General features: G+C 42.4%; 1 protein-coding gene across 1 annotated transcript in view; it reads right to left on the reverse strand.

Moving 5' to 3' along the window:
- f2 (coagulation factor II (thrombin)) overlaps positions 1 to 13,599 on the reverse strand; it is a 108,677-nt gene that overhangs the window by 28,798 nt on the left and 66,280 nt on the right. The window contains exons 14-17 of the mRNA XM_087996774.1: positions 13,080 to 13,185; positions 11,020 to 11,156; positions 9,865 to 10,152; positions 3,599 to 3,727 (exon numbers count right to left, since the gene is read on the reverse strand). Of these exons, the coding sequence (XP_087852900.1) occupies positions 3,599 to 3,727; positions 9,865 to 10,152; positions 11,020 to 11,156; positions 13,080 to 13,185 (660 nt within the window). The remainder of the gene's footprint in view (positions 1 to 3,598; positions 3,728 to 9,864; positions 10,153 to 11,019; positions 11,157 to 13,079; positions 13,186 to 13,599) is intronic.

Here is a 13,599-nt window from a genome sequence, read left to right on the forward strand (position 1 = left end):
GACTACAAGAGTAAAGAAGGCTTGCATCAGATGTATAGAACTCTGGTGAGATAGCCGTTGTGTCCAATTACAATCCCCTTGTCTAAGAAAGGAGATGGTTCCTTTCGAAAGAGTGTAGCAGCGGTTCAGCACACTGATTCCTGTGATGATCTGTCAGTCCTATGATAAGAGAGGGAGAAAACTGGGCCTGTATTCTCTGAGTTTAGAAGAATGAGAGGTGATTACACTTGAAATATATAAAATTCTTCAAGATATAAACAGGCTACATGCAGAAAACAGAAATTTCTGGAAAAACTCAGTCGGTCTGGCAGCATCTGTGGAGCGAAAGCAGAGTTAATGTTTCAGGTCCAGAGGTCTGTGATAGCAGCTCATGTAATGACCAGTCCTGATAAGGACATGGGAGAAGATGCTCCAGACCTAAGTTGTTGAACTCGATATTGAGTCCAGAAGGCTATAGAATTCCCAAGTGGAAACTGAGGTGCTTTTCTTCCAACTTGCACTGAGCTGCACTCAAACATTGCAGCAAGCGTGAGACAGAGATGTTGGCCAGGGAACAAGGTGGCATGTTCAAGTGGCAGGCAACTGGAAGCTCAGGGTGTTTTCTGCAAACAGAATGTAGGCATTCTGCAAAGCAGTCACCCAGTCTATACTTTGTTTCCCCAATGTAGAGGAGTCCACATTGTGAACAGTGGATACAGTAGACTTGATTAGAATGGTCACTGGACCCAAAATGTTATCTCTGATTTCTCTCCACAGAAGATGCCTGATCTGCTGAGTTTTCCCAGCAATTTCTGTTTTTTTCTTTCTGATTTCCAGCATCCGCAATTCTTTCAGTTCTTTGTTACATGCAGAATAGATATTTCCCTTAGCTATGTGGTCTAGAATCAGGGGACACAGACTTAGAATAAAAGGCAAGGTATTCAGAATTGAGATGAGAAGAATTCTTTTTCACTCAGAGGGTGGTGAATCTTTGGAATTCTTAATCCTAGACAGCCGTGGAAGTTCAAGCATTACATAATATTGCTGCAGATAGAGAATTGGCTAATAGGCAGGAAACAATAAGCGGGAATTATTGGTTCTTTTTCAGGTTGGTGACCTGTAACCATTGAGGTTCTACATCAGGGCTGGGACATCAACTGTATACAATATATTAATAACTTGGAGGAAGGAAGTGTAGCCAAAATTGCATATGACAAAAATGCAAAAATAGATGGAAAAGCAGGTTGTGAAAGGGATAGAACAGTTTAGTTTACAGAGAGATATTGATAGAGGGAAAAACTTGGCAAATAGAGTATAATGGGGGAAAATGTGAAGTTGGTCATTTTGAAAGGGTGAATCAAAGAACAGTATTATTTAAACAGAGAAAAAACTGGAGAAAGTTGCAACACAAAGGGACTTGGGGAACTTGCACATGAAACACTGAAAGGTGCAGCAGGTAATCAGGAAGGCTAATGGAATGTTGGCCCTTAATTCAAGGGGTATGGAGGATAAGAGTAGGGAAGTTGGAGTTAGAGTAGGGAAGTCTTCCTACAACTGTACAAGGTGCTGGTAAAATCACATCTGGAGTACTGTGGGCAGTTTTGTTTCCCTTATTTAAGGAAAGATATATCATGTCCTATCAATTGCCTGCGCCTCTTCTTGTGGTTATATCCACACCTTGGGGGCGGAGGCGGGGCGGGGGGTCCGGAGAGCTAGCACATGGTTCCCAGAGGTAGATTTGAGGCCTCCCACTGACTTTTTTTTGTCAATTATTGCAATAATCATTGTCTCCTCCTTAATCTACCACTACTCTGTCACCTTGCTTTTGCTCGATCTCCTTAGTGAGACACTAAGTAATCAAAGTGACAGAAGAAAATTGTTTCTGAGGCCCTGAGAGGTTTATGGAATGTAAAGCTCCAGCAAAAAAAAAGCTTTCAAATTCCACAAATAGTTTGGTATTCAAAGAATGGATTGTATGATGAAGCTGCTGTCTGATACAGGGGTCACAAGCGATAACCATATGGGTTCACTATCTCAAAATAACATGCTACAAATGATAGTGAGCAATGAGCTAACATTGATTTGCAATCCTTTATATTGCTGATCACATTATAGCTGGGTGTAGATAGAATAGAAACCCCTGCAGATGATACACAATGCAGCATTGTTCATGGAAAGCCAAAAAAACCTAGCAATTGGACCAATGACCTCCAAGCCCAGTCTCTTAGAAACTCAGCCAAACTGTGTTGTAGATATTTTTTAACCAATGTGTTCATCCAACTCCATTTTCATTTGCCCCTTCCCTCTTCTCCATGTTTGGTTGTTTGCATGTAAATTAATCAATTGGAAAACATGGGTGATTTACTGGTGGTGGTTAATAGATGGAAAAAGATACTGCAGGTGATTTGGTGATGGGGAAAAGAAAACTTTCAGTTGTTTGTAAGAGCATTTCTGAACATAAAGAAAATCAGCCACTTCAGAAGTGTTATGACATAAGCAGGTGGGAGTTGAAGCTAGGCCTCATGGCTTGGACGTAGAGATATTACCAAGCATCACAACAGCTGTATTGTAGTTATTTTAACCAACCTGTTCATGATGTGTTATAATACATCTCTGGAGCAAGTAGGAACTGAACCTGGACACTACCAATGCATCATAACATCCCTAGGTCTTGTGTGTATAGATTTTCTGAATGCACTGTCTGGAATTCTGATGCACCTCTGGACTTGAACCTGGACTTCCTGGCCCAAAGATAGGGGCATTACAACCACATCATAAAGTCCCCCACACGGTGTTGTAAGTATTTTCCAATCAACCTGTTCAGAGGTTGGGAGCACCTCTAGTGCAAGTGGAATTTGAACCTGGGTTTCCTAGCCCATTGGTAAGGATTCCACCACTGCACCACAAGAACTCTGAATTGTCTTGTACCTTCAATCACCTGACACTACACAGGTACTTTGTGAGGAGCCCAATGACTAAAACCAGAGAGCATCATGAGCAGCTAAGCGGAAAGCCTACCTAAAAACATACAGGCAGGTGACCCTGAAGGCCACACATAACACCGCAGGGATTTTAATTACATTTGATCTGGCATTGGAAGCTTTTTGTTAATGAAACAGAGCAATTGTCTCCCAACCTTCCTGCTAAGATTGTTGATACACTGCTATGCTGTCATCCTCAGGATGATATACTTATACTACTGACATGCCTTGCTTTGTGACTTGATCTTGTTAGTGTCCTTCCCTACTCATTGAATGCAGTACAGGTTCCCATTGACAATGGTAGTGGCATCTGAATGCTGACAGAGAACTGTATATGAGAAATTCAAAACTTGGAATAAGGTAGACTTTCCACTTAGCCACCCATGACTCTGGCAACCAAAAATCTAACTTTTCTGACATCACTCTGTCCCTTACATAAAACATCTTGAAAATAAGTCTCACTTTTAATGCTCATACAATACTGTTCTAGTCCCAGGGCTGACTTTGCATGATCAAACCTCAGACACTACAATTCTTCACAGGTCTCCAACAGGCCAGTAAAGAAATTTGAAGAAAGAGATAACTAATTCTAAGTACAGTTCATTTTCATTTTATAAGAAGCATGCATCTGGACTTACCATCCTCTCCTTTACCAAAAAACTTAGGATTGAAGGAAGTCGTGTACCCAGAATCTACTGTTCGACCAGTTATCCTGCTTTCATCCACTTCCTCCTCTGAGTGTTCTTGGAATATATCCACAAGGTCATCTGTGCGGTGGTAAGAAACATTGATGATTACGAACAATGGATAAGGCCAAGTGAATGAGAATTCAACAAACACTAATCAGAATATTGACTGCAGTACAGCTCCATCTTTATGAGAGTGGGGCTAGAGGTAAACCTGAAGTTATTAATTGATAGAGTAAGGGTAGATCACTGCCATAGTCAAAACAGAAAATGCTAGAAATACCGAGCAGGTCAGGCACTAGACAACAGAATTAGTAGACTGGATTTTCAACATAGAAGCGGTTACCAAGGATCAACAAATTTCTTAACTCAGCGCATCCACCTCAGAAGAACGTAATTTTTGATTCAGGGTGTGGGCAGACAAGGGTATGCTAGAGTGGTGACTGGTGCTTCCGGAGCCCACAGAAGCTGCCAAATGCAGGTTGGTTAAAATCTCTGGGATTTAATCCCACTTGTGGTTTTCAATATTGGATCCTTTAGCACTCACCTTTCAAATTTCTTTCAACACCCCTCACCCACCCACTCCTGATACTTTATTCATGCCAACCTTTGCCAATCCATGCAACCCCTCCACCACACATTTCTCCTGACTGCCTAAGGTCCATATCATCCTAGAATACTTCCATGTCCCCTTCATCCAATGTACGCTCTGAATAAAATGAATAACAAATGGAAAGGTTTGTTTAAAAATCATAATTTTGTCTTTTTGTAAAAGTTTTGCTGTTCCTGAAATCCCAGAAAAGTACCACAAACAACCAAAGCATTAAATTATCAATAATAGAAACTACAAGCACACAATTTTATAAATGTATAGCTAACCATTAACAGACAAGAACTACAAAATAAGAGAAATCAATCAAGCACTGTTTTCCCTCATGCGCAGTTGTGTCAACAAACTAATAAACATCTGGGCTCTCTTCCAAGTGCTATGATTAAGGCTAGAGGGGTTAGTCATGATTCTAATCTCACTGCCCTGCAGGTCAGAACACAACATAAGAATACCTTTTCTAGTTACTAAGATGACCAATTAAATACCCTATCTATATCAAGTTTCAAACAAAACAATTATCTAGAGGTTTCTTAAAAAACAATTATTTTATTATCAAATTATTGAATTAGGATGCACTTATTGGTCAATGTATAGCAATATAAATGCTTATATCCCTAAATATCCCCAAATCCCAAAGCACACGAGTAAACATACATTGTCTTCAGTAATGGGGGAAAACAGATTTCTCTGCAGAGTCTAACATCCTGAAAAAAAGAATATTTGGGCAATAGGTTACACTTGAAGGCAAAAGGATAAACTGTGGAATGTTCTGTTGCACTAATGTTCTTGTATATTGGCCAAGTCACTAATCACACAAGGTTATCTCTGAAGTTCTGTGGACACAGCATATCCAGGAAGTTCTATCTTAACCTGGTCTTTAGTCACCCTTTCAAAACAACGAAGAGGATTCACCCTGAGTTCACTAAGAGGGTTTTCTTATTGGTAATGGGTGAGATCAAATACAATAGGATTAGGCAACATCCTGGTAAATCTCCTCTATACCCTCTCCAGTGCTATCACATCCCTCCTAGAATGTGGATTCCAAACTGTACACAATACTCTAGCCAATGTCTATATAGTTCTAGCATAACCTTTCTACTTTTAAACTCTATGCCTCAGCTAATGAAGGCAAATATGCTATATGCTTTCTAAACCACTTTTTCTGTTCCATTACTTGCACATTAAGGTCCCACTGATTCTTGGTGCTTCCCAGGATCCTACCGTTCTTCATGTATTCTCTTGCTTTGTCTGTCGTGTCCAAGTGCATCACCTCACACTTATCCAGTTTGAATTCGATTTGTCACTGATCAGCCTACCTGATCAGCTTGTAATCCCTCCTGTAATCTAAAGCTATCCTTCTCACTATTTACCACCCATCAATTTTCATATCATTTATGAACTTACTGATCAACCCTCCTACATTCAAGTCTAAATAATTTTTATATACTACAACCAACAAGGGTCCCAACACAATGAAGAGTGCAGAACTCTACTGGACTCAGGCTTCCAGTCACAAAAACATCACTCACCCAACACCCTCTTCTTGCTTCCTGCCATTCAGCTAATTATAGATCCAAATTTGCCAAATTTTTGGATCCCATGAGGTCTTATCTTCACTATCAGTATCCCACATGGGACCTTACCGAAAGCTCGCTGAAGTCCAAGTAGACAAGGTTGATTGCATTGCCCTCATCTACACAACTGGTCACCTCTTCAAAAAATTCTATGGAGTTGGTCAGACATGACCTTTCCTTAACAAAACCATGCTGACTGTCTTGATTAATCCCTGCCCCTCCAAGTGCAGATTCATTCTGTCCCTCAGAATTGCTTCCAGTAGTTTCCCACTATCAGGTTGGACTGTCTGGCCTGCAGTTTCCTGGTTTAACCCTTGCTCTCTCATTGAATAATATTGACACATTGGCTGTCCTCCAGTCCTCTGGCACCTCTCCTGCGGTTTCTTCCCTTGCCTCACTCAGCAATCTGGGATACATTTAATCAGGCCCTGGAGATAAATCTACTTTTAAGCCTGGCAGACCACTCAAACTCCTTTCTGTGTATGATAATTTCTTTAAGTATATCACAGATCTTCTCCATTGATTTTGAGTTCACATTGTCGCTCTCACGAGTGAAAACTGACACAATGTATGCATTGAGAAGCCGATATGTCCTTCAGGCACAAAATACTTTAGTGCTCCTCAATAACCCCTTACTCTTTCCCTACATCGCATTTTACCTTTATGGAAAATATCTTCTTACACAATCTGTACTCCTCTCAGTGTCTGCTGTTTGGAGCACTCAGTACCTGCCACCAGCCTCCCTTTTTCTCTTTATGCAATCTTCTACATCCCTTAGTATCCAGCGTTCACTGGATTTGTTGGTCCCACCCTTTATCTTTATTGGAACATGTTGGTCCCTGTATTCTCCCTATTTCATCTTGAATGCTCTGACACATATTTATCTAAAAGTATCTGCTCCCAGTACACACTGGCCAAGACATACCTGATCTTCTTAAAATCAGCCTTACTCCAATTTAAAACTTTGCTTTCAGGCCCAGCCTTGTCCTTTTCCAGAATAATCTTGAAATCTAACAGAATTATGATCACTGTCTGCAAACTTCCTTCCTAACGATACTCCAACCATATGTCTGACTTCATTCACTAAAATTAAGTCCAGCACTTTCCTCTGTCATGTAGGGTCTTCCATGTATTGACTTAAAAAGCTCTCCTGGATGCATTTTAAGAATTTCACTCCCTCTAAATTTTTCATACTATGACAACTCAGTTAACATTGGGGAAGGTGAAATCCCCTAACATCTCTATGTACTTCCTTGAAATTTACCAACATATTTTCTACTGCTCCCGGACTGTTAGGGGCCTATACCATATGCCCAGCAAAGTTAATTTGAGCAGCCTCAGAAGATATCACCCCTTCTTCCTGCTGTAATTAATTCCGTGATCAATATTGCAACATTCTCTTTCCCTGTTTCACTAAAGACTAAAGATCCTGGAATATTGAGCTGCCAACCCTGTCCCTCTCTCAACAATGTCTCAGTGATTGCAATGACATCATGGACCCATGTTTTAATTTGTTTTCTCAACTCACCCTCCTTGTTAATCAAATTCTTTGTGTTAAAACAAATATGATCCAACCTTTCCAAATTCCCTTATGCCTTAAATGGCCTATAATTTCTAGGCTTACCTAACTCGCTTGCTGCCTCTTCTAATTGTAGCCACTGATGTCTCTCCTGCTGCCCTTTCTTTCAAAATCCCGATCCCCCTCCAAATTAGTTTAAATTCTCTCCAAAAGCACTAGCAAGCTGACCCACAAAGATGCTGGTTCCATTTCAGTTCAGGGTGCAACCTGTCTGACTTGTACAGGTCCTACTACCATCAAAAGCACTCCCAATGTCTCAGAGATCAAGAGCCCTTCCTCCTGCACCATCTCCCCAGCCACACAGTCATCTAGAATAACCTCCTGGTTCTCTACTCAGTAGCACATGGTATCAGTTATAATCCAGAGATTAGAATGGTTTGGGTCCTTTTTTTTAATCTATTTCCTAGCTCCCTAAATGCTGCTTGCAGGACTCAAGATTAGAGAGGTACTGGAAAAGCACAGCAGGTCAGGCAGCATCTGAGGAGCAGGAAAATCGATGTTTCGGGCAAAAGCCTTAATTAGGAATGAGGCTGGGAGCCTTGGGGGTGAAGAGTTAAATAGGAGGGGTTGGGGCTGGGGGGGGGGGGGGAGGTAGCTGAGCCTACAATAGGTGGATGGAGATGGGGGTGAATGGTGATAGGTCGGAGAGGAAGATGGAGCGGACAGGTGAAAAGGAAGATTGACAGAGGGGACAAGTCATGAGGATGCTGCTGGGCTGGATGGTTGGAACTGGGGTAAAGTCTGGGGAGGGGAAATGAGGAAACTGGTGAAATCCACAGTGATGCCATGGGTTGAAGGGTCCCAAGGTGGAAGATGAGACGTTCTTCCTCCAGGCATCGGGTGGTAAGGGAGTGGTGATGGAGGAAGCCCAGGACCTGCATGTCCTCAGCAGAGGTGGAGGGGGAGTTGAAATGTTGGTATGGGTGGCCTGGAGATGTTCTCTGAAGCGCTCTGCAAGTAGATGTGCAGTCTCCGCAATGTAGAGGAGAATGTATCGGGATCAATACATACATAAATGACATGTCGAAGTGCAGGTGAAACTTTGATGGATGTGGAAGACTACTTTGGGGCCTTGGATGGAGGTGAGGGAGGACGTGTGGGTGCAGATTCTGCAATTCCTGCAGTGGCAGGGGAAGGTGCCAGGTGGGTGGGTTGTTGGGGGGCATGGACCTGACCAGGTAGTCGCAGTGGGAATGGTCTTTATGGAAAGTGGATAGGGGTGGGGAGGGAAATATATCACTGGTGGTGGGGTCTGTTTGTAGTTGGCGGAAATGGCAGAGGATGATACGACGTATGTGGAGTTTGGTGGGGTGGAAGGTGAGAACCAAGGGGCTTCCTGTCCTTGTTGCGGTTGGAGAGGGCGGAAGTGCGGGACGTGAATGAGATGCACTGGAGGGCATCATCAACCACATGGGAGGGTATATTGCGGTCTTTAAAGAAGGCGGCAATCTGGTATGTTCTGTGATGGAACTGGTCCGCCTGAGAGTCGAAGTGGTGAAAGCGGAGCAATTGGGAATAAGGGATTTTTGCAGGAGGCAGGGTGGGAGGAGATGTAATCCAGGTAGCTGTGGGAGTCGGTGCATTTGTAGAAAATGTCAGTGTTGAGTTGGTCATCGTTGATGGAGATGGAGAGGTCCAGGAAGGGGAGAGAGGTGGCAGAGATGGTCCAGATGCTTGCAGGACTCACCCAACCTCCTTTTCCTACTTCTGTTGTTGGTACCAATATGTACCAGATTTTCTGCCCTCCCCTTCAGAGTGCCCTGCAGCCTTTCAGAAACATGTATAGGAAAGGTTTGGAGGGATATGGACCAGGAGCAGGCAAGTGGGACTAGTTTAGTTTGGGATTAAATTCAGCATGGACATTTTGGACTGAAGGTCTCTTTCTGCGCTGTATGACTCTATGACATGATGATGTCCCTGACCCAGACACCTGGGAGGCAACACACCTGGAGTTTCTTTTGCAGTTACAGAAATACCAGTCTGTTCCCCTCACAGACGAGTCCCCTGCCCTATATCCCTGTTACACTCTCTTCACCCCTCTCATTTAGCAAACCCAACCATGATGCCATGAAATTGGCTCCCATTGCTTTCCCTGGCTCAGTTGCTGATCCTAACTTTTTGTCTTGCCTGATTCAACCCCTTGTCTCGCTGACTCTTCTCCTCATCTCACCTGATTCTAACACCCTTATCACTGATTTTACTCCTTGTTTTGCCCGATTCTACACCTCTTCTTTCCATAGCTATGCCATTCAGGGCATGGTAAGATTTCACCTTTCATCTTCCTTCACTAAACAATTTCTACAATGTCAAAGCCTCAAAGCTTATTCTATCACTGTTATTGGCTCCTCATTGATTCCGTCATCAAATTCCAACATGACTGCATCTGTTTTCCCACATGTAGGGACTTCTTCAGTGACTGGAGATTGTGTATAAGTAATGTTTTCTGATAACCTACCACAGTAATTAAGGTTACAGTAATCGATTTCTACTTCTGGGTCAGTGGTGAAACACCATGCACCATCTTCATCCCCATCTGGATTTCTGCAGTAGTTTTCTTCTAGATTTGCTGATATCATTTCCTCTCTGGTAAAATTGTGCTTGTGGGGGTGTTGAGAGTTCCAAGCCTGGCATTGTTTTCCATGTCTAGTTACATTCTGTGTTCCCCTGTAGTCTGCTCCCTGATTTGGAACACAAGAGCCAACTGATACTGGTGGTTTTGTCGATAATGGCGGCAATTCTTCACCTAAAGAAGCAACAGAAACGTGTTAAAAAAAGTAAAAGTTGGTTGAACATCTCCAATTTTCACTTGGGGAAACGATATGTCATTGTCAACTCTATCTGGTGTGATATTGTGAAGAGAGCTTCAAGCCATTGGCTGGACATATCTCACTGGCTTGTGCCTTGACATCTTAAGTTGACCATTTTCATGTTACAGTCAGAAAGGTTAGGCAGAGCTCTCCAATGAATGCAGAAAAAACAGACAATTATCACACCTAGGATGCACAAGTATAATAACAACAGAATGAGCCTGGGATACTTCACGACTTGTCCTCTGTTTGCTACAGGAACATAATACAGGGGATTGAATGGACAGAAAATGCTGATGATGTCCCTTCAATCGACAGCATTAATTGTCAATGACTTATGTAGAATCCCTACAGTGTGGCACCGGGCCGTTTAGCTCATTGCGTCCACACCAATCCTCTAAAGAATATCTTACCCAATCCCTCTAACTCTGTATTTGCCATGGCTAACCACCAAGCCTGCACATCCCAGGGGTTTTCAAAATAAACAAGAAATGCGGTGATTCCGAAAATAATACTACAGATATCAGAGATGGCAATGGTTACACCAGACTGTTAGTGCAGTGCAAGGTTTGTTAAGTATAAAGATGCTTTCAGGTCTGTGCTTGTTCTGCTTCATAATTCGTTGGAATCTTTGCACTGAGTTACTGCCCTGCCACTGAAACTGACATGGCCGAAACCAAAAGAGGTAATACACACAGGAATCATTGGAACTACAGCCATTAATTAGTGGAAGCTCAACTATACCACACTCCATCCTGCATCACACACACACACACAAAAATAAAGGACAAAATGAGACCTACCACATCGCGGAATGTAACATTGTTCCAACTTGACTGTTGGGTCCTTAGTGTAGCACCACGGTGCCACATAACTGTCATTTGGATTTCGGCAGTGGTTATTTGTAAGGTCATATTGGCTGTGTGTGTCAGGATTGTATCTGAACATATCACAGAAGTGGCAGAAAAAACACAATTCATTAGATCTAGCAATTGAAAATGTTGGAAATATTCGGCAAATCAGGCTGTTCCTGCACAGAGTGGCACGCAGAATTAATCGGCTGAATTTTACTAGCTGCTGGGGGACACTCTGAGTAGGGTTGTGGACACTGGGTAGACTGCCCAGTGTAGTCCCTTTGCCCTGTCACCTTGCCACAGACAGGGAAGGTTGATGGTTTCAACCAAAGGTCAAAGGGAGTGATTTAAGAGACAAATTAAAGGCTAGTTCCTGCCATCACTGGAATTTTACCACTAGAGGATGTCTAATGCCTGGGGAGATCATCAGGCAAACCCTGCGACATCCAATCCAGCTCAGGGTGGGGGACTGACCTACTATTCTGTAGGCTTCCTTCCCCAAACCCATCCCTCTGCCTCAGTGGGACATTCCTGACCAGGCCTGGCACCCCATCCCTAGTTAGTTAGTTGGAAGGCAGCATGGTTTCATTACGTCCTCTTCTTGCAGATGCAGTCCTGGCAGAGGAAGTAATGTGGCACTGTTGAATGGCCAAATCTTATTTGGCAATGGATCGTTGATGTGGGTAATATGGACGGCAGCCTCAGTGGTCAACAATTGCCCTGACATGTTAACGCACTAGTTCCTACAGATCACTGCAATTATGTTTCTTCAATAAATGAGACCGAATCAATAGCTATACAATGTTATTCATGCTGTTACCGGCCCTTTCATTCCATGGTTTTCTAACTTTGTTTGTGCACTTTGTTTTGGCAGTCTATGTACATCACATTACCCTCATCTCTTGTCAGTAACCAAGGCTTCATCATCAAAAATATCAACTAAGTTAATTAAACATGATTTATCCTTAATTAACCCATATTTGTACAACTGACATAATTTGGGCCTGAATTCTGGTTTCCAACTAGCAAGGTTAAACTGTCACCAGGGATAATCTATCTTTTCAATTACTGTTGGCGAACTTATGTTCTTTGTCAAATGAAGGAGTGTTTTTCTGGATAGATTGATAAAGTTTGAAATATAATCACAACAGTAAAATCTACCATACATAATTAACTGCCATTGAGAGGACATTCAAATAAACTCTCTAATTTAGAAGTCTCAGGATGAGGGTTTTCTTGCAAGAGTAACTTTTATTGCACATCCTGAGTTGCCCTGAGAAGGTAGAGTCATAGTCATACAGCATGGCAACAGACCCTTCGGTCCAATCAGTCCACGCAGACCATAATCCCAACTAAACTCGTCCCATCTGCCTGCACTTGCTCCTTTTCCCTACAAATCTTTCCTATTCATGAACATATCCAAATATCTTTTAAATGTTGTAATTGTACCTACATCCATCACTTCCTCTGGAAGTTCATTCCAAATTTAAACCACTCATTGTGTAAGAATGTTGCCCCTCATGTCCTTTTTAAATTTTTCTCCTCTCACCTGACAAATATGCCCCTTAGTTTTGAACTCCCCCAGCCTAGGGAGAAGACCCTTAACATTCACCATATCTATGCGTTATCTATGTGATTTTTATAAACCTCAAAAAGATCATCCCTCAACCTCCTGAGCTCCAGATAGTGGAGTGATCCTTGCTACAGCTGTAGAGATTTGATGTAAATAACTGGGTGAGTTTGGGAGTTCAGGGAGCAGTTAAAAGTCGATTATGTTGGTGTGGAACTGAAATCACTCGTAGGACTGAAGATTTCCTTCTCTAGTGGGTACTAAGTTATCAAGTTGGGTTTTGCTAATAACCTTACAGCAGCGCAGCCATTTGTTTCAGATGTCATCTTTTTACGTGTACAGATTTTGTAATTTGTGAATTCAGCTATCATGACAGGACAGAGAAACGGAGAGCTTTTTAATAGCTGCTCAATGAGCTGAAGCTGCCTTGGTCACTTACGTTGGTTTGTGTGGAAAGTTGCTCGACCAACTCTGACATGATCTTCCAGACATAGTTATCGAAGCGTTGCCCTTGTAATGGGAGCCAATCCCCACATAGCATTCTCCTGAACAAGAGACACAGAATTTCATGTCCATCATGCTTTCCTCTCTTACTAATAGACCGAATAGTAATTCAACCAATTGACTGCCATACAGGTGACGACTGAGGTTCGAAGACTTCAGTTTAAAAGCAGAGGCTCATTTTGATCTACATTTTGTTGTGATGTGGAGATGCCGGTGTTGGATTTGAGTGGACAAAGTCAGAAGTCACACGACACCAGGTTACAGTTCAACAGGTTTATTTGCGATCGCAAGCTTTTGAAGTGCAGCTCCTTCATCAGGTGAAACACATTTTGTTGAGCAGAGACATCTCAAATCGTTTTCAAGGTTTTTCAAGAACACATCATTTTAAGGTTCATGATGTTGTGTTCAACTGAGAAGCACTTGCACCCATTATCCTATCACCCATGACCTGTTGC

Source organism: Chiloscyllium plagiosum, unplaced genomic scaffold (genome assembly GCF_037043375.1).
Source record: "Chiloscyllium plagiosum isolate Xiang-an unplaced genomic scaffold, Cpla_swu_hap1 HiC_scaffold_18, whole genome shotgun sequence".
NCBI classification, from domain to species: domain Eukaryota; kingdom Metazoa; phylum Chordata; class Chondrichthyes; order Orectolobiformes; family Hemiscylliidae; genus Chiloscyllium; species Chiloscyllium plagiosum.